This window comes from Brassica napus, chromosome C2 (genome assembly GCF_020379485.1).
Source record: "Brassica napus cultivar Da-Ae chromosome C2, Da-Ae, whole genome shotgun sequence".
NCBI lineage: Eukaryota > Viridiplantae > Streptophyta > Magnoliopsida > Brassicales > Brassicaceae > Brassica > Brassica napus.
Genome location: NC_063445.1, coordinates 40822088 through 40841618, shown reverse-complemented (window position 1 = coordinate 40841618; position 19531 = coordinate 40822088). Strand labels below are relative to the sequence as shown.

General features: G+C 34.7%; 2 protein-coding genes across 44 annotated transcripts; one reads left to right on the top strand and one right to left on the bottom strand.

Moving 5' to 3' along the window:
- Positions 1 to 3791: 3791 nt before the first annotated feature.
- On the top strand, positions 3792 to 10649 carry LOC106369669 (probable LRR receptor-like serine/threonine-protein kinase At1g56140). Its single transcript, XM_048747570.1, is given in 23 exon segments — positions 3792 to 4025; positions 4116 to 4465; positions 4557 to 4628; positions 4723 to 4794; positions 5513 to 5584; positions 5726 to 5797; positions 6336 to 6407; positions 6525 to 6593; positions 6675 to 6746; positions 6818 to 6889; positions 6971 to 7036; positions 7184 to 7249; positions 7790 to 7834; positions 7927 to 7988; positions 8093 to 8448; positions 8531 to 8729; positions 8806 to 8964; positions 9047 to 9165; positions 9239 to 9449; positions 9518 to 9752; positions 9852 to 10002; positions 10088 to 10253; positions 10256 to 10649. Coding segments are annotated over 22 exon segments (2844 nt in total). The 5' UTR covers positions 3792 to 4025; positions 4116 to 4226; the 3' UTR covers positions 10453 to 10649.
- Positions 10650 to 14483: 3834 nt separating this feature from the next.
- On the bottom strand, positions 14484 to 17114 carry LOC106371583 (probable inactive ATP-dependent zinc metalloprotease FTSHI 2, chloroplastic). 43 transcript variants are annotated; one of them, XR_007319365.1, is made up of 9 exons: positions 16669 to 17114; positions 16449 to 16580; positions 16184 to 16334; positions 16015 to 16079; positions 15852 to 15928; positions 15642 to 15746; positions 15498 to 15554; positions 15069 to 15146; positions 14484 to 14968 (listed from the first exon to the last, which is right to left on the bottom strand). XR_007319365.1 is itself a non-coding variant. In XM_013811665.3 (6 exons), the coding sequence occupies exons 3-6, from the start codon at positions 15867 to 15869 to the stop codon at positions 14769 to 14771; spliced, it is 258 nt and encodes an 85-aa protein (XP_013667119.1). In that variant the 5' UTR covers positions 15870 to 15928; positions 16015 to 16580; positions 16669 to 17105; the 3' UTR covers positions 14484 to 14768. The 43 variants fall into 43 exon arrangements, 3 of the variants coding, with proteins under 3 accessions (XP_013667119.1, XP_013667117.1, XP_013667118.1); XR_007319370.1 differs by having other exon boundaries at positions 15069 to 15311; positions 16195 to 16580; positions 16669 to 17112; XR_007319364.1 differs by lacking the exon at positions 16449 to 16580 and having other exon boundaries at positions 15069 to 15226; positions 16195 to 16334; positions 16669 to 17112.
- Between the last annotated feature and the right edge of the window lie 2417 nt (positions 17115 to 19531).

The window sequence follows — 19531 nt, the reverse complement described above, 5'->3', positions numbered from 1 at the left end:
ATACACTGGATCGGATTCCTCCTTCGGGTCTAAAAGTCAGATACCTGCTGGGGTAAGAGTCCATGTGTCTTTTTAGTATGTTTTCAGGTTTTGGAGTGATTTGGAGGAAAGTGGTGATTTTGGTGCATTTTGGAGATAAAATGAGAGAGACCCGTATCTGAACATCAAACCAGTCCAGCGGTTGACGATTGAAGATTATAATCGATCCACACACACCTTGTGTCGTCGATCAACGACGAAGCGCACAAAGACCAGACTTGGTTCCATCCGACTTTAAGCCCAAGTCCCACAAGAATTACCAAATTGCCCCTAACGAGTTTTAACCTAATATGTATGTGCTTTGCCATCGTTCTAGGCAACACACGCTTTCATACTTTCTTACACAACAAAATACTTAGAGTTTTAGGTTTGGAGAGAAGATCCAAGACTCCTTCAGAGATTTGTATCGGAACACCAAGTTTTTCTACTCCTATCCATTCTATGCAGTTTTATTATTATCTTGTTATGAACTGCTTAGCTATGTCTGAGTAGTTCTCTTTGTTATATTTAGAATTCAGATATTCATGAGGGATTAGCCCAAAATATAGAATTTCTAAGTTGTTAGGATATCAATCAATTGAACTGTTCTTTAATGCATGTGTTCTAGAGTAGCTACCTAGGACCTTGTCTTTAGATAATTAAGCGCCAGCGGAAGCATGGTCCTTTGTCTGATCTAGTTTACATTGTGATAGGATTGCTAGAAACAAGCGACAGCTTATTTAGTTTAACCTTGTGAACAAGTCAAACCCGCGCGGTAAAGCTTACTAGAAGGAACGTCGATTGACAACTCAGTAGTTGCATCGATTGACGGGCTGAAAGGTGTATTGATCGACAATCCATAATTGGTATCGATCGACACTTTCTCAAGACTAACAAGCGATAGCTGAGGTCTTAGATCTAGACAATAGATAGTCTAAAAATACGAAAGTTGATCGACTATTCTTTAAGTTGAGTTCTAGAATATCCAACATACACTTAGTCTCTATATCTCTATAATCCTGATTGTCTAAATAGAAAGCCTAAGTCTAGTGCCTTTCATATATGTTTAAAAACCTCAATTAAACAACCGAGCAACTGCCTTGCTCACCACTGCTATTTACTTTACACATGTTTGCCTAGCTAAACAACATAACTACTAGATCTTTTGTGTGTCTTAGCTCCCTGTGAATTCGATCCCTAAATGCTACAACTCGACCTCTTATTTGAGAGACTAAATCACTCCTTAGGGTAATTTGAGTGATATCAATAAGGTGATGCATTGTCCCGTACAACCACTTTTGACATGAGCAATGTCTTGTTTTGTCGGTACGAATGGTTAATGGGAAGAAATATGCGATGACAATCAAACCAAGACGTCTTCCAACCATGCTTCAGCTGAAATGCACATGTGCTTCCTGTGGGAACCGAAATTCGCACTGTCGATTTACGTTTAAATTAGGAAATTAGGAAAACCCTAATTTCCCGGAGGTCCCGGATCTCTGCGAGAGCCAACGACAAGTGACCAAATATATGCGGAAATCATGAAAAGATATTGTCTTCCAGACATTCCAAAAGAACTAAATCCATCTGTGCATAATCCAAGATAAACATTGCGAATGTTGCGTGCAAAATCTTTGTGAACCGAATTCAAGTGTTTCCACGCTTTTTTGCATCTGACAGATGATTGATCTCGCATTTCTTCTGAGTATGTTCGGCATGCCATCTCATCGCTGCTGCAGTCTTTTCAGATTGATATAATCTCTTCATTCTATCCGTAATAGGTAAGTACCACATCCGCTGGTACAGTACCCTATTCCGTCCACGTCCTTGTGGTTTATATCGTAGCTTCTTGCAAAATTTACACTCCAACAATTCAGAATCTTTCCTCCAGTAGATCATACAGTTGTCTATACACACATCTATCATCTTTGAAGATAAGCCAAGACTATGAACCAATTTCTGAATCTCATAATAATATTCAGCACACAAATTATCTTCAGGCAAATACTCTTTAAGCAACTCAGTCATGTATCCATACAAACTTCAGGTAAGTTATGATCAGTTTTGATATTCATCATCTTAGCTGCCAATGATAATTTAGAAAGACCTTCTCTACAACCTTCGTAAATTGGCTGATTAGCTGTGGCTAGCATTTCATAAAATCTTTTTGCCTCCACACTAGGCTCTTCTACATTTTCTACTTCCTCTATTACGGAGGTTGTTTCACGAAATACATTTGCAACCATATCATGCATCCTATCATGATCTATCATCTGATCTTCCTGAGCGATTTCAGAAGGCAAATGACTCGGTTCATCTCTATTACAAACATTTTGATTACTACTACTAGCTTCATTCCTACTATCACCCTCTCCATGGTGAAACCAGATGTAGTAATGTGGAGTAAATACTCTATTTACTATATTTTTCCAAACTGTTTCACTTTGAGCAAACTTGGTATTCTTGCATTTACGACAGGGACATAACATTTTACCTGGTACATGAATATCTCTGCTCCGTTCAGAAAATCGGTTGTCACTCTTCCCGTTGGATCTTTGTGTGCATACATCCAACTCTGAAGCTCATAGATATCTCGAGACATTTTTTAATTTTTTTCTCGTTTCTTTGTGCATCTTAAGAATGAGGGTGGAGAGCATATTTATAGGAAAATTTCAATTTTGGTAGGTGGAAATGTTACTACCAATTTACGTTCACCATAAACTTTACTACTAATTTACAACTGTATTTCTCGTAAAAAGGTTGTTAATTAGATGGAAACTGTTCGATTTAAAATAGACGTAATTTATCGACCCCTTTACGACGAAATGGAAATTAGTCATAAACAAGTCGTAATATTATGACTAATTTACGACGAAAGGCTTTCTTAGAAAAACTACAACCAGGGCGTCGTTAATAAGACGTTACGTTACAACTAATTTATGACAAAATATTATCGTCGCAAAAGTACGTCTACCTCTTGAACAACAACAGCGTACGATGGTCAGAAACCCATCAGGCGCGGCTCAATATTCGAAGAGAACTCCTCAGCCTTGCAAACGCAACAGAGGAGTTACGACGATTTCATATGTCGTCGTAATGCAGACGTAAAGACGACGTTAAATTACGACGACACAATTGTAGTCGTAACTCGTGGTCGTTATGACCACTTTTCTTGTAGTGGTTTCGTTTTATCTTATATTCATAATTTATATTATGAAAGCAATAATTTTATTGCCTACATTCGTAAATTCATAACTAGTTTTATATGTCTTTGCTTACTCTTATAGATTTGCTTCCACGAACTATACTTCAATTACATCTAACCAATAATACAAGTTTTTTTTTAAAAAAAATGGAGGCTTACCTTATGTAAACATGCACAATTCCATTCAATCTTTCATTATATAATTTGTAATATTTGTGACTATGACTTTTACATTTTTAATATTTATAGATTAAAAGTTATAATCTCTTTTATTATATTCACCCTGCGCAGGACGCAGATTACCACCCTAATATAACTATATAACAAAAGGTGATTGGTTGTACATATTTAGATTTTTTTTTGAATTAAACATGGTGCCCTTAAAATCAATAAAAAAATTGGTGCCGGATCTCTTAAGGCTCTGGATCCATTGGTTGGTACAAATATAAGTCAATGGTTATAAGTCAAGAAAGATAATGTAACGAGAATTTAAAAAAGAAAAAAAAAACAAGACAATTTTTTTTTTTTGCTTAAGACAATATTTAAGGAGGCAATACACACACACAAAGGCTTGAGTAAGCTTTTTAGTAAGATAGACACAGAGACACAGTTGCTAAAAAAAAAAAAAAAGTAAGATAGACACGAAAACGTTGTTGTGAACCCAAATTAAAAAAAAAACCTCTGTAAACGACGACGCCCACGTGTCTGCTCCTCACCGTCTGGTTCGTCTTGTGTATCCTTAGTTCGGTTCACCTGGTTCGAGCTCAAAACCAAATCGGAGCCATTACCCATCCCGACGACGGTCTCTGCTCTGTCATTGAACTCTTAAAATAGTTAATGAAAGTTGTTTGGTTTAAAAATAACTGACCGTTGGTATGGGATAAAACAACAGCCTAAGCTTTGAACTCCATCTTCGCGGCTTGGAAGATCCAGGCGCCAAAGGAATGGAACACGAGCGGCGACCTTTGCTCCGGCCTTGCCATCTCCGACCGCATCACCATCGATGACACAGACTACAACCCTCTTATCAAATGTAACTGCAATTTCCAAAACTACACAATCTGCTGCATCACCGCCCTGTACAGTACAAGCTCTCTTTTCTTTCTCTCTCTTTTTTGTCTCTGTATGTCAGCCACTGAATACTGGCGTGCTGTTGATTTATTTCCACATCAAGGTTTTTGGGATAGATGTTGTAGGGCCTATACCTCCACAGCTCTGGACTTTGACATACCTCACCAATCTGTATAGTTTTACTTTTTTCTTATCAACAGAATAAAGATCCTATAAATGCATTCATAATTGTACTTCAAAATGACTTGCCTTTTTCTGTCAGGAACCTCGCTCAAAATTATATTACAGGCTCCCTTTCTCCTGCAGTCGGAAATTTGACTCGAATGGAATGGCTGTAAGACTGTTGATTGAAGGAGAGCATCTTTTTCTTTGTTTAAACTCTCTTTTTTGTATCTCACGCTCCAACTGTTTATCAACTACTACCGCAGAACTTTTGGGATCAATGCCTTGTCTGGCCCCTTTCCTAAGGAAATTGGTTTGCTTACAAAGTTGAAATCGCTGTAAGCTTCTTAAAAAGATCATAAATGTCAGATTTAATGCTTAGTATTGAACCTATCCAGAGCCGGCTCTTACCCATGGCAACATGGGCATTTGCCATGGGTCCATGGGTCCATAATTTTGTGTGTGTTGTTTTAAAGGTCCATTTAAACGGTGAAATTATCAAAAAAAAAGTTCATAATTAAGTAAATTGAATTTACTTACTAAAAACAAAACAATAAAAAATCTATATTTTTACCATTAGTTTTGAGATATTTTTTTTTATTTGTCTCATATCTTAGAACTCAAGTTGAAATAAATATAAAAAATAAAAAAGAGAAATTCTCAAGGATAGCAATTTTTAAGTTTTTGTCACAAAAATAACCCTCAATGAAGAAAATTGCCAAAATAAATTTTATTAAAGGGTAAAAATGTATTTTTTACCCTAGAGTTAACTAGACTAAACTTGGAGTTTAAAGTTAAGGGGTGTGGTGTTGGGGATCAGGTTTCAAATTTTAAAAATAAATATTAAAATTTTCAAAATAAAAAGGGGTTATTTTGGTTATTTTCTTTTCTGAGGGCTATTTTGTGACAAAAACTTAAAAATAATATTTGAGAGAATTGCTTAAGAAAAAATATAGAAAATATTTATAAAATAGTCTATATTTTGTGTTTCGCTCAGGGCTATTATATTTGTTAAGACGACATTGAACCTATCTTGTATATATTTTCGGCATGGAGTGGTGTTGGTGTCAATAACTTTTCTGGTTCTATACAAGCTGAGATTGGGAATTGTACAAAACTATTGAAAATGTGAGAATCTACCTACTATTTTTTTTTTGTCAAACAACCTACAAACCACTAATTCGTAGTTTTTGGTTCAGATATGAAAACTTAATTAACAACCTTTCAGAATCATCTATTGTTGTAAGCAGTTCTTACATTTTATTGCAGATACATGGGAAATTATGGACTTAGAGGGGAAATACCCTTATCATTTGCTAATCTCGTATTGCTGGAAGACGTGTAAGATCCTTAAACATTATTTGCGAATTAATTTGTATATGTGTTATCAACACATTTTTTTTATACACATTATTTTTCTATAAAAAAAAATGACATTGACTTTTAAAAAATATGACATGGTATCAATCAAATTGTGACATATATAATTTCTTTTATAAAAATTTATTTTTGACAAGATTTTAAAATATGGTAATGACTAATAAATTTTATATCATCATTAAGTAAACTTTCTATATACAGTTTTTTTTTGGAATTTTTTTTAAAAATATATTAATAATTAATAACTCATATATTACCATTAAAATAATATATACATATATATATATATCACATTAATAAAAAATAAACTAAATAACTACAACTGGTTTCTACATCACCATGCATACCATATTTTGTGTATATATATATATATATATATTATATAAATTCATTATATGTGTATATTAATGTATTTGTTTTATATCTTTTATGTTAATGTTTGCTCTTACCATGGCACTTAACTTTGGGATTCAGAGATTGCTACCATGTTTTACTGCAGGAAAATTCTAGGAACTAGCTTAACTGGTCCGATACCATCGTCATTTTCCAACTTAATTTCTCTGAGAGAACTGTATGTGTTGTTGCACTGGTGTCAGAATCCTTCTTATTTACTATTTTCTATTTCTTTCCCTCTCTCCTTGATGCAGTGCATCTTAACGCCACCCACATAATCATGCTCTAAATGTAGGAGTATTGGTGATATACCCAATGGAGGTTCTCTTAAGTTCATCAAAGACATGAAATCTTTAAGTATATTGTAAGACAACAATTCTACTCCAATTCAGGAACTGTTTCCCTCTCCTCCTTAAGTGTACTTAACATTAATGATTTGTCTCAGAGTATTGAGGAACAGCAATCTCACTGGGACAATACCCTCCAATATCGCGGAATACACAAGTCTGCAACAAGTGTAAGTAAAGTATATTTCCCCCCATTCGTTGAATTTAATGTGTTACCGTGTAATTCGTGTCTGTTTTCTAGAGATTTAAGCTTCATCAAACTACATGGACCAATTCCGGCTTCACTTTTCAGCTTAAGTAAACTTACTCACTTGTAAGTTTTCTACAGCTTTTGGGTCCTCATGTTCGCATTCACCAGTGATAACTGTGGAAAACTTTGTTCTCTTCCTATTAGGTTTCTGGGAAACAACACGTTGAATGGTTCGTTGCCCACTCAAAAGAGCAAGACTTTGAGCAATATGTGGGTTATAAAGTCCTTTATATTTGATCATATTTGAAAGCCACAAAGTCCTAATACAAACTTAAGTTTTGTGCTAGATAATCAGGAAACTGTTTTCAATTATTTAACATATTATGTAGACCCTAATCATTTTTTTCTTTCTTTCAGAGATGTTTCGTACAATGATTTGTCTGGTAGTCTTCCTTCATGGGTCAGCTTACCAAATTTGAAACTGTAAGTAAATAAAATAGTAATTAAGGGTTGTTTTTAATATATGATTTGAAACGACTTGTAATTAAGTGACTATTATTCAAAGATAAATCATCTACTATTCAAACATGAATTTTTAAAAATTCAATGTTAATAAACTTGTGATTCTAAATTTGTTTCTAAAGTCATTGTTATTGAAATATTATAGGTAGTGGATTTTAAGAGATAAATTGTGATTTTACAGTAATTTGATCAGATTTATTAGTTAAAAGTATATAACAGAAGTTATATTGTATTAATTGATTTCTAAATTCTTTTAATTAAAATCTTTGCAAATTGTCTAATTCATCGAAAATTGTCTAAAACTAAGTAAAGTAAAATCTTACCAATTTGTTTTCAAATAGAATACACCATAATCATGGTTGTTCAAAAAAAAAAAAAGAATACACCATCATATCTGTACTTACTGTATACTCATGGTGTTTATTATCAAAAAAAAATCCACTTCCTTTTCTTATATGAAATAATTATTAGAATCATAACAAATGTATGTTATTTCTGCAGCAACCTTGTTGCTAACAATTTCACCTTGAAAAGTCTTGACAAGAGGTGATTTTATTCAATATGTTCCTATTGATGCCTGAAATTTCAATTTCTTTTTTTTTTCTCTTCTTTTTAATCTGCTTTCATTTTGTTAAAAGAGGTTTACTAGGACTGAAGTGCCTGCAGAAGAACTTCCCCTGCAATCGAGGCAAAGGAATCTGTAAGCGTGACAGAGAGATATCATCATACCGTTGTTCTAAACTGTGTTTGTATTTTCTTTGAAAAATGATTTGCTTAAAGTTTTCTCTATTGACTGGTGTCTAGATTCTGATTTTTTTATCAACTGCGGAGGGCCACAAATACGGTCTGTTACCGTAAAGGCATTTGAGAAGGAGAATGAGGATCTTGGATCAGCTTCATCTACCGTGAGTTATGTTCAGAAATGGGCAGTCAGTAGTGTAGGACTTTTTGCCGGGAGTAGCAATAATATGTGGGTTATCAACAGTCTGGACTCCGAGATTTTTCAGTCAGCAAGACATTCTTCATCTTCTCTAAGGTATTATGGGTTGGGACTAGAAAATGGAGGTTATACTGTAACACTTCAGTTTGCTGAAATAGATATTCTTGGTACAAACTCGTGGAGAGGTTTAGGAACACGACGTTTCAACATTTATGTCCAGGTCTGTCCTACTTCTTTACAACTTAACACATTGATGTAATAATCATCTTGCTGAAATCTGAGACTTAGCTCCGTTTTTTTAGGGAAGACTTGTTGTAAGGGATTTTGATATATGCAAAACATCTGGTGACACTACTGTCCAAGCAGTAATGAAAGAATATAAAGCAAATGTATCTGAAAATTATCTTGAAATTCATCATTTCTGGGCTGGCAAAGGATCATTTACTGTTCCTGTTCTAGGTACTTTTGGCCCACTAATATCGGCCGTCAGTGCAAAACCAGGTATCACAACTAGTGTAGAATTTTTTTTTTCTGTCTCCTCCCTTGTGCCTAAGTATTACATATTGTTGTTTTTCAGATTTTACACCAACTGTGGGCAATAGGCCACCAACAAAAGAAAAGCATAAGACTGGTATTGTCGTGGGTGCTATTGTTGGCCTTGGACTTTTAGGCATTTTTGCCGGCGCGGGTATGTTCATCATCCGAAAAAGCCGTAAGCGTTACACAGATGATGAAGGTAATATAATTTATAACAACACAAACAAGCCTTTGAGCTTGAATGCCATCTTTCAAGTTGGTTCATATTTTCGTTATTGCAGAGCTGCTTAGTATGGACGTAAAGCCTTACACTTTTGCTTACTCTGAACTTAAAACTGCCACTCAAGATTTCAATCCTTCAGACAAGCTTGGCGAGGGAGGATTTGGGTCTGTATATAAGGTAAGAACCAAACCAAAAAAATGGACATAATACACATAAATTGGGTTTTGTAATGATTTAACACATCCAATAGGGAAACCTGAAGGGTGGAAGGGAGATTGCTGTTAAAGTGTTGTCAGCTGGATCTCGACAGGGAAAGGGACAATTTGTTGCAGAAATCGTAGCAATTTCTGCAGTTCTGCATCGCAATCTAGTAAAGCTTTACGGGTGCTGCTATGAAGGAGATTATCGTTTGCTTGTATATGAGTATCTCCCAAATGGAAGTCTCGATCAGGCACTATTTGGTAATGAACATAAATATTTAAGTTTATTGTTGCTTATAGCTGAATTACTCACTATTTGGACGTTGCAGGAGGTGACAGAATTTTACATCTTGATTGGTCAACCCGTTTTGAGATATGCATGGGAGTGTCCAGGGGTCTAGCCTACCTCCACGAGGAGGCCAGTGTTCGCATAGTACACAGAGATGTGAAGGCCAGCAACATTTTGCTCGACTCTAAGCTGCTCCCAAAAGTTTCTGATTTTGGCCTTGCAAAGCTATACGATGACACAAAAACCCACATAAGTACCCGAGTGGCAGGAACTATGTACGCATTCCCAAACTTTTCACTTTTTCTTCTTCCCATCACTAATATGTGTAACTATGGGATTAGTTATAACACACATGTTGTTTGTACGAATGCAAGTGGATATCTTGCGCCAGAGTATGCCATGCGCGGACACTTAACAGAGAAAACGGATGTGTATGCCTTTGGTATTGTGGCTCTTGAGCTGGTGAGTGGAAGGAAAAACTCGGATGTCAACTTGGGGAATGAGAAAAAATATCTTCTTGAATGGGTACGTCCTTGCTTGTTAGTCAAAAGTTTGATTGGTGTGGCATTTATCGAAAACCGATATAATCTAACAAGCTTGGTGTACACAGGCATGGAATCTACACGAGAATAGCCATGAAGTTGAACTAATTGATCATGAGCTGACTGAATTCAACATGGAAGAAGTGAAACGCGTGATAGGAATTGCTCTGTTGTGCACTTACTCATCTCATTCCTTGAGACCACCGATGTCAAAAGTGGTGGCTATGCTTTCAGGAACGTTGAGGTTAGTGAGGTAACCTCTAAACTAGGGTACCTAACCGACCTGCGATCTGATGACACATCAAGCTCCTCTTTCAGCGCCTTTCAAACTAGAGAGACAGGCGTTTCTTCATCTTACTCGACGAGCTTTGTGACGCCCAGTGAGGGAGCCTTTAACCAAATGCTTGGAGTCAAAATCAATGAGGGGAGATGATAATGTCTCTTCTATCTATTATGGTCGTCTATACATGTGTAGACCTTTGTGTATTTAACTATATGAGGATCACTATTTCCTTCTTTGGCTAGAGAAACATTTTCACTTTGGTTCAATAATGTTTTAAGCACTTCGTAATGAGTTTGTCCGCTAATGAAATAATAATTCTAAAAAGTTTATTTTATTTGTGTCCGAAATACTATGAGCATTGCGTGGTAGCTCGATACTAAACTTATCAACTCCAGTCTGCATTTTAGAGGACCAATAGATCAGCTGTTTTCCCAAATAGACAATGTAAGCTCCCATCGACGAGTAATTATCTCGATTTTCAGCTGAGTCTGCATCCGAATAAGTGTGAAGATAAAGAGGTGTTGATGTAGGAGAAGTTTTAGGTCGAAAGCAGGAGAATCACTTGATCTGGAAGCAGGAAGCCAGAAACCCCGAAAGCAGGAGGTCATCGGCCTGCTTTAAACGGGAAGGTCAGAACCTAAGTTAATTATCCCCAACAGTGTTTGCCACATTTTATTTTGAATTGAGAAGATGATATTTATACCTATGAGTGCCAGTCCGGGGTGCTACGTGGCCTAAAGCACACCAAAATTTTTTTGCCCCTATAAACAACATTTTTTTTAATAAAGAAAAAACATTTTTTACTTTAGTTTTTGAAGGAAACAAAATCCTAAATTGTTTTTATAATGCTCAAATTTCATCAAGCATATATTGATCTACAATACTTGTGAAATAGTGATTCTAAAATGTTTACTAGTTTGTAAATTGTAACCATGAAGAATGAAAGAAGAGGAAATAAAAATGGTACGAGGTAAATGACATGATATTGGAAAATAAATTAGTTGACTTGTTTTATTTTGTATGATTACTAGGGTTTGGTCCGCCCTACGGGCGGATTAGTAACCGAAAGAGGTATATAATGTATCATAAATTATGTTGAATATTTCAAAATGTTTAGTTTGATTTAAATTGTAAGTAATCTTTAAATTGTAATACCAAAATTACAATTATACGTCATTCAAATTTTTAATATTACAATTATACATTTGTATATGTATGTTATATCTGGTTTTTAATACTCCGATATTTGGTTAAAAAGATGTTTGTTATATCTTCATCATGCTTTCCCAGTATATGTTTTGAATATTTTCTTTTTGTTGAAAACTTGAAATGCTGATAAATAACAACACATTATAATTTAGTTCCTTTTAACTTTCAGCGAACCAAATGTTATTGGTTGTTTGTAGAACAAATGCTAGTGTAAGAACTTGTCAGTTGAAAGCATAATAAAAAGTCTTACGGAGGTGAGGTCGATGATTCAGGTCAGAGAAACTGTTGTCAAGTGGCTGTTGTGCATCTTTATATTGTTTTTTTTTCTTCTTAAAACCATAAACTAAAATGTTAGTCTCATAATGTTTGTTTGAGTTACTTCAACCTCGTAGTGATATGTTAACTATGATATATATTCATATTTTTGTACTTGAATATTTAGTTACTAGGTGTTTTGCCTGCACATGCGGGCATAATCATCTTACAAATACTTATTATTTTATGTATAATTAATTAAAAATCAGCATAATAAAACTCTAATCGGTGAATATTTTGAAGGAAAAAATTATGGTGAATTCTTTGTTCATCAAAATTTATACCAGTTATGTTGAAATTTTAGTCAAATTATTGAAATGTAGATCCCACTTTTTTCTTCTAAATTCCCCATGGAAAAATGAATTTATAAGAAAAAATTTTCCTATGCAATTTTGATAAGGAACAAATTGAACAAAAATTCATATTTTTTTTTTCAATTCCTCAAATTAAATTTTATTTTTTATTTTGTTCATTTTTTCATTCTTCTAGTGGTCACCAACTGAAACAATAGTGTTTCATGGATTAAACTTAAACTGGTTTAAAGTAAAAACAAAAAAATTTGTTTTGAACTCAGGCACAAGTTAAGTTATTATTTATGATTTTAAATTGTTAAATCAAACATCAGATTATTAATATGTGTCAAAAAAACGTTCATCAAACTACGTACTTATTATTGTGTTAAAAGTTTTAAAACACTCGTATATTAGAAATAGTTTAGAAAATATCTTTATATAAATATTTTTTTAGACTGATATTTAATTATAAATTGTTTTATATCTTATTTTTTTAAATTTATAATAAAAAATATTGTTTTCAGATAGCAACACAATATATAAGAAATCTCTTAATTTTAAAATATATTTTCACAATTTTATTACAGTAGTTTATAATTAATTATTTAATATAACATATAAATTTAATATTATTAAAATAAAATTCGTGACTTATTATATATAAAATAATTACGGGTTTTGTAAAAATTAATAAATACTCACTTAAAAACTAATAATAAATCAATGACCTATATAAAAGGTTAAAACCTAATAAAATATGACAAATAAGAAAATAATAATTATAATATAACATATAGATTTAAATATTATTAAATCAAAATTTATTTTTCATTATATATTTCATTACCGATATTTTTTTTAATTAATAAATTAGTGATTCAAATAAAAACTATTAATAAATCAACGACTAACCTAAAACCTAATACAAACATGACAAATAAGAAAAATTGACTAAAATCATGGAAAACATGATAAATAAGTAAAATCAAAATAATTATATATCTAATTACATATTTTTTAGTTATATTATTTAAATTAATAAATTATGGACACAACTAAAAACTATTAATAAATTAATGATTCAGTTTAAACCTAATTAAAACATGACAAATAAGCAAAATTATCTAAAATCATGCAAATCATGACAAATAATCTAAATCACTTCATAAATAATAGTATAGATTTATTTTTAAAATCATGTTATTGTTTTTTTTTAACTCTGTTATTGTTATAGCTATGTAATTTTTACTGTTGTGGCTACAATTATTTTAGTTATTGATTTATATTTTAAGAGTAGTTAAAAATGTGAATATATATTATGCTATGTTTAACTTAGTTTCGCTTCCGATTTATATTTATTTGATTAACAATTTTTTTACCTCATCATTGTTTTATTTTCTTTGAATTACCTTTTCCACTGTAAACTAAAATGTTTTGTGTTTGTATATATTTTGTATTAGTATAACTTTTATTATTAATTTCTTACTTTTGATGTGAAGCGAAAAAAAATAACGAAAACATTTGTAGTTTAATATAACTTTTTATAAAACTATATAGTTTAATAAAACGAAAACATGTGTAGTTGGCCCATGTGACTCGTTCTTCTAACCTGTTCTGAGTCATACTAAAAACTGGATTTGAGTTAAACCGGCAAACCTAGTTAAAAACCGGCCAAACTCGTTAAACCGGTGACTCGGTTTGATATTAAAACCCGGTGTTTTCAAATTCAAGGTAAAAAGTAAAAATATGCAAATTAAGAAAAAATATCATAAAAACTCATATTGCTATTGATCTAAATAAATTAGTTTTCATTATATTTTTATATTATTTTTGAACTTTTCATTTTATTTTCATATTAAAAAATTATAATAATGATACAAAGTTTTATAAAAATAATTTTATTGTTTTTTTTTTAATTTCAACATACTTTATTAACTTGATAAAGAAGTTACATAATCCATGTGCAGTAAATCTGTATATATATAATTATATTCACTTAATTTAAAATTAAATTCAAATTTAAAATCCGGTTGGACCGGTTCGATGACCATTGACCCAGCTATAATGCCGAGTCAATGTTCGGTCCGATTTTCAAAACATTGGGTTTTTCTTTCTTAATTTGATGTCTCTTTGGCATCCAAGGATTTATGTTTCTTTGGCATATATATATATATATATATACCCTTCGACATTTAGTAGTGAGAATCTACCTGAAACCTACAACGTTTGATTCTCATTTGGAAGAAAGAGATGTAACATATACTAATATACTCTCCCAGCATATAGACTATAGTTGAGCATCATTTCTTGTTCGTTACTTGTTTGTCAAGAACCTTTTTAGACCAGGACAACAGACTACAGAAAGATCCTTAAACCTTGGAGATTTTAAAGTATCATTAACTTATACTCCACAAATCTATGAAGTTATTTATGATAACAAAGGAATTTGCTAATGCCTTGGATTGGCTTCGCTTGAATTTACCAAACAAATCAGAAATGTTCTTCTATTGCTACTCTTAGGTTTCAAGAATGTTATCTTCTTCCCTCTAGATCTCATTTCATGAAACGGTCCGTTGTAATCTTCTGAGTCTATGTCGGAATGGTTTGCTTCTGCATTATTACCAGGTATATCATCTTCAGATCTCTCACTCATTTCAGCGATAACTTTTCTTTCAACCCTCTCAATTCCGACAACTTCTTCATCCTGTGCTGCTTCATTTGGGTTACCTAGTCAAAACGTACCATCTATTACAGCGATGAGTGTATCAGAAAGTAGTAGAGATCCCACAGACCAGTGTCTACTGTCAAGTTAACCAGGAAGCTAAATCATCTTTTGACAATGTCTGAACCTATAATCAAAGCACACAAAAGGAACCGGGACGGTAAGTTCATTTTGGAACATTTTCTCACAAGCTATTTAAAGCATTTCAAGAAAATACCGAAGATCACATTATCAGGGGACCACCCAAGAGACAACAAAGTTGACGTAGTCAGCGATTAAGGTTTCATGAGGTCTGTCACGTATTCCTGTTAAGAAGTTTAGTTTCCAGCAAAAGAAGAAGTCACCGTCTCAAACACATGATGTTGTCTTCCATAATATATATTGACTGCAATTTACCAAACACCTTCTGAAACACATGATGACCAGTGTCTCATTCTATGTAATATGTGCTCTCGTTAAACTCCCATACCCTCGATGTGTGAATGTAAGATCAAGCAACAGAAGTTAGCTCAGAAAAGAAAAGACAAGCATCAATAGACATGTAGCGCAAGTTTACTATATACAGTTAAGAGAGATAAATCCATGCATGACAGCACACTACCAATGAATAAAATTACTCAGCGTATTTACATACTTGAATCTGGAAAGCTCTTTACCTCTTTAGCACGGTCGTAATACATGTTCAATATCCGCAATGCCTCCACATCAATATCCTGCAAATCAATCCAAGTAGTGAGATGATGATAATCAAAAGTTAAACACAATTCACGATATGGCCTTAAGTTGGTTCGATCAGCCACCCAGAAGTTATTCAAGCCATGATGTTTCTCAGAGAGACCACCAAGAACCAGTGATCTAGCAGCTGACCTTGCATTATCCGATGTTTCTGCCCATATCGTACTTAACTGCAACAAATCATTAGCAAAGATTCTTTTAAAGTAAAACCTTAAGGGCATATCTATATGTATTTTCTGATACTGTGTCATGGTAAAGGAGATCATATTTCTCACCTGGTCGCACCATACCATTGTTCATTGTAGCACGAGATGCAAGCTGAACAGTTATGTGATCCCAGATGGATGGTCGGCTGCATATAGTAGACCATAGAGGACACAGATTGTAAAGACTTAGTGTAATCAAGAAATCGACTATGTTTTCATTGAAGCCACAGACCTAAGCATGCCTTCTTGAATCTGGTATGATTCTTCACCCGGACATTACCCAATTCTCTACCAGCTCTAGGGTTGATTGTCAGCAGGTCAAAGTCATTGCAATGTCAGTTAAAGACCAAACTTCAAATCTATAAAAGGAGTTTGAACACAAAGAGATTTAAGAAAACTACAAATTCTATACTCTACAGATCAGGAAAGTTCACTGCCACAACAGCCATAGCAGCCTCGTTTATAGCAACTTGTCTCCACGACTCAGAGCTCCTATCTTTCCTATCTAACAGTCCTCTTTCTTCTAGCTTGAAGCGAATCATCTGTTGTTAACTGCATTAGAGATTACAGAGAATATATATGATATGTCAGTCTATTCCTTCCAGATATCGAACTTCTTAGCTTATTATAAGCCTAAGCTGCTTCCTCTGGAGCGAAAAGTCTAACCGCTTAATCCACTTCACACACCATATTACCAAATGCTACACGGTCCTACTTTTGAAAACCAAAACCATCCTAAAACCAAGAACATCTTTAACTGACTGGGACGTATTGCGACTATGTAAGTCTCGTTGTTAACTGCATTAGAGTTACAGATTTTTCAGCCAAGTATCAAACTGGTTAAAAGCTTTAGTTAATGAAAACGGTAGTGGTTGGTCGTAGTAACCTGCTTGTCAAGGAGGAGCCATGTCAACACCCATGAATTGGCCGCCTTTCTTAACATTCCTTACTTCCCAGAATCTGAGCAGCAGACCTCACCCGTGCTTGAACAGCGAGCGACCAGCTTTCAAATCGGCAAGAAGAGTAAACGATTCGCCATTGATGGATCTGATGCTTGAGAGAGAGAATTTTGGGATTTGGTTTTGGTATCTGTTCATCCAAGAGACGAAGTATAGGGTAAGATTCAGTCAGTTACTTTGGAAGATGCTATGGTCGATTTCATTGGAGATAGTGGGAGGAATGATGCAGTAGGTGTTGATGCAGTAGTGGGAGGATTAATGTCGCCAACCGAGGATAACTACATCCGTTACAGAGATGAACTCCGGAGTAGAGAGATGTGAAGAGACACGGCTACTGTCTCCAAAGCGACACAAGCGAGAATCAGACAAACCTTGAGAACATGTGGGCCTCATAAAAGACAATAAAGCCCATCATATTATCTTAGAACACATTACCCACATTGACAATAAAGCCCATCATATTATCTTAGAACACATTACCCACATTAAAAGTCAAAACGAAGACACTGCTTCAAAAGTTAAGCAGAAGGCAACACGTGTCACTATTTGCCCTATGTTATTGATGATGTGGTAGCAGGAGGAGAGAGAAGTTTCCTTTATTGTTATAGATATTATTATTACTAGATTAAGATTTGTGCCTTGCACGGGATGAGTATAGTCCTCCAACTATCCAGAGAGGAGATTTCGAGTTGAAGTCACAGTACTACACACTCGTGGAACAAACATCCTACTATGGGTTATCTCACGAGCATTCTATGGACCATCTGGAGAGGTTCGAGAATCTTATATCTGCTATTCAAGTCAAAGGAGTCCCTGAGGACTATCTACTTTGCAAGCTCTTCAAGTACTCACTTGCTGGAGAGGTTTCACATTGGCTTAAGCAGTTACCACCAGGATCTCTCACATCCTGGGCCGACTTCAAGAATGCATTTCTATGCAATTTATTTGATGAAGCGCGTGCTGAAGACTTGAGGAGCAAGATTGCCACATTCACTCAGGAGCCCACAGAGTCCTTCGGAAGCTCCTGGATCAGATCCAATTCTTATCAGAGGGACTGTCCACACCATGGATCAATGAGGTGCAGCTGCTCAGCACTTTCTTCGGAGGCATCACAGTGCAGTATCACATTGGTGTCGACGACGCCAGATCCCGAACATCGATCGACGGACGTAAATCAAAACTGATCGACAGTTTCTCTAGAACATCGATCGACTACACTTACGGAGTCAACCACATCTTGCAATATCGTGAGGATCATGACTCACGAGGAGTTCGCTGCAAGACACCCACATCCGCGTGATATCACTCAATCTCTATGCCGTTGATCATCTACTCACAGAGGAGTACGTAGAAACTGATGTGCGGTTACTTATATCATTCGACACCTGATCAGTGTCGCTTTGTGAACCTTGACAGAGCATCAACATAATCGATCGATCGCACTTAACTGTGTTGATCGACATTCACATCCAGCAAGCAGGTATATCGTCTTACCTTGTTAATTTCGTACTTATGACTAATTTCCCCACCAATCTTAGACTATATAACAGTGGAGACAATGTTGTTTAAGTCTGAGGGAGGTTCTACTAATATTGTGTTTTAGTTAGCTATATATATAAAAAAAAATCCGAGTAGACGATTGCCCAACATATCGACCGATGAGAGCATCTCGATATCGATCGATCGCACTTAACTGTGTTGATCGACATTCACATCCAGCAAGCAGGTATATCGTCTTACCTTGTTAATTTCGTACTTATGACTAATTTCCCCACCAATCTTAGACTATATAACAGTGGAGACAATGTTGTTTAAGTCTGAGGGAGGTTCTACTAATATTGTGTTTTAGTTAGCTATATATATAAAAAAAAATCCGAGTAGACGATTGCCCAACATATCGACCGATGAGAGCATCTCGATATCGATCGACAATACATTACCTGCAGCGACCGATGGTAACTCCTTTCCATCGACCGACACTTAATCCAGTCAGGTATATCGTTCTAACTTGTTAAATTGGGTAGTTATGTTTATGTTCTAACCAAACTTCGATTGGATATACACTGGGGACAGTGTAATTTAAGTCTGGGGAAGGTTTACTGGTATCTAGTTATTGTGAGTCTTATCAAATGTTTACAAAAAATAAAGTTTTTATCGAGTCAAAAAGGGGATTATGATCAAATACAATTTGATTGCTACTCTAATCACTCCTTAGCAACATCTAGATTTACTGATTGCATGATGTATTAGATAGAAACACCGTAGTGTATCACGTAATGCTAACATCCACACCTGCTAAGAATGTCTAGAGAAACCAAAGCTGACTTCCAACCTTAATCTACTCTACTTGCTAGTTTTGGGGCTTGGTATACATTGGATCGGAGTCCTCCTGCAAGTCTGGAAGGTAAAAGTCTATGTGCTTCTGATTCCGTTCTCTCTCTCTCTCTCTCTCTCTCTCTCTCTCTCTTTGGCATCTTAAGATATAAAATATTGAAATGATTTCCTGGAAGAGGCAGAGGGGTAGGAGTGTCTCTTGTGACCCCAGTATTCTAAGTCTGAAGGGAATGATCACACATTGTGGAAACGACGGGTAGGAGTGTCTCCTGTGACCCCGGTATTCGCTACACTTTGTCAAATAGAGCTACAAAAGTAAACAAGTCAATAAGATGAACAAGATGGACTGTATCGAGATTCAGAGAAGAGAGATTCATAGAAGAGAGAAAAGAGGGAAGAACAGGATCAGAGAAGACTACCTGTGTGTTCAAAAACTTGCTTCAGTAAGATTCCATG

What these genes read in the sequence shown, in the direction of transcription:
- LOC106371583 (XM_013811663.3), bottom strand. An exon ending in ATTACGACCGTGCTAAAGAG is followed by an intron (nt 14,847 to 15,497) that starts GTAAAGAGCTTT and finishes CGTTTTGACTAG; the next exon opens with GTAACCCAAATGAAGCAGCA.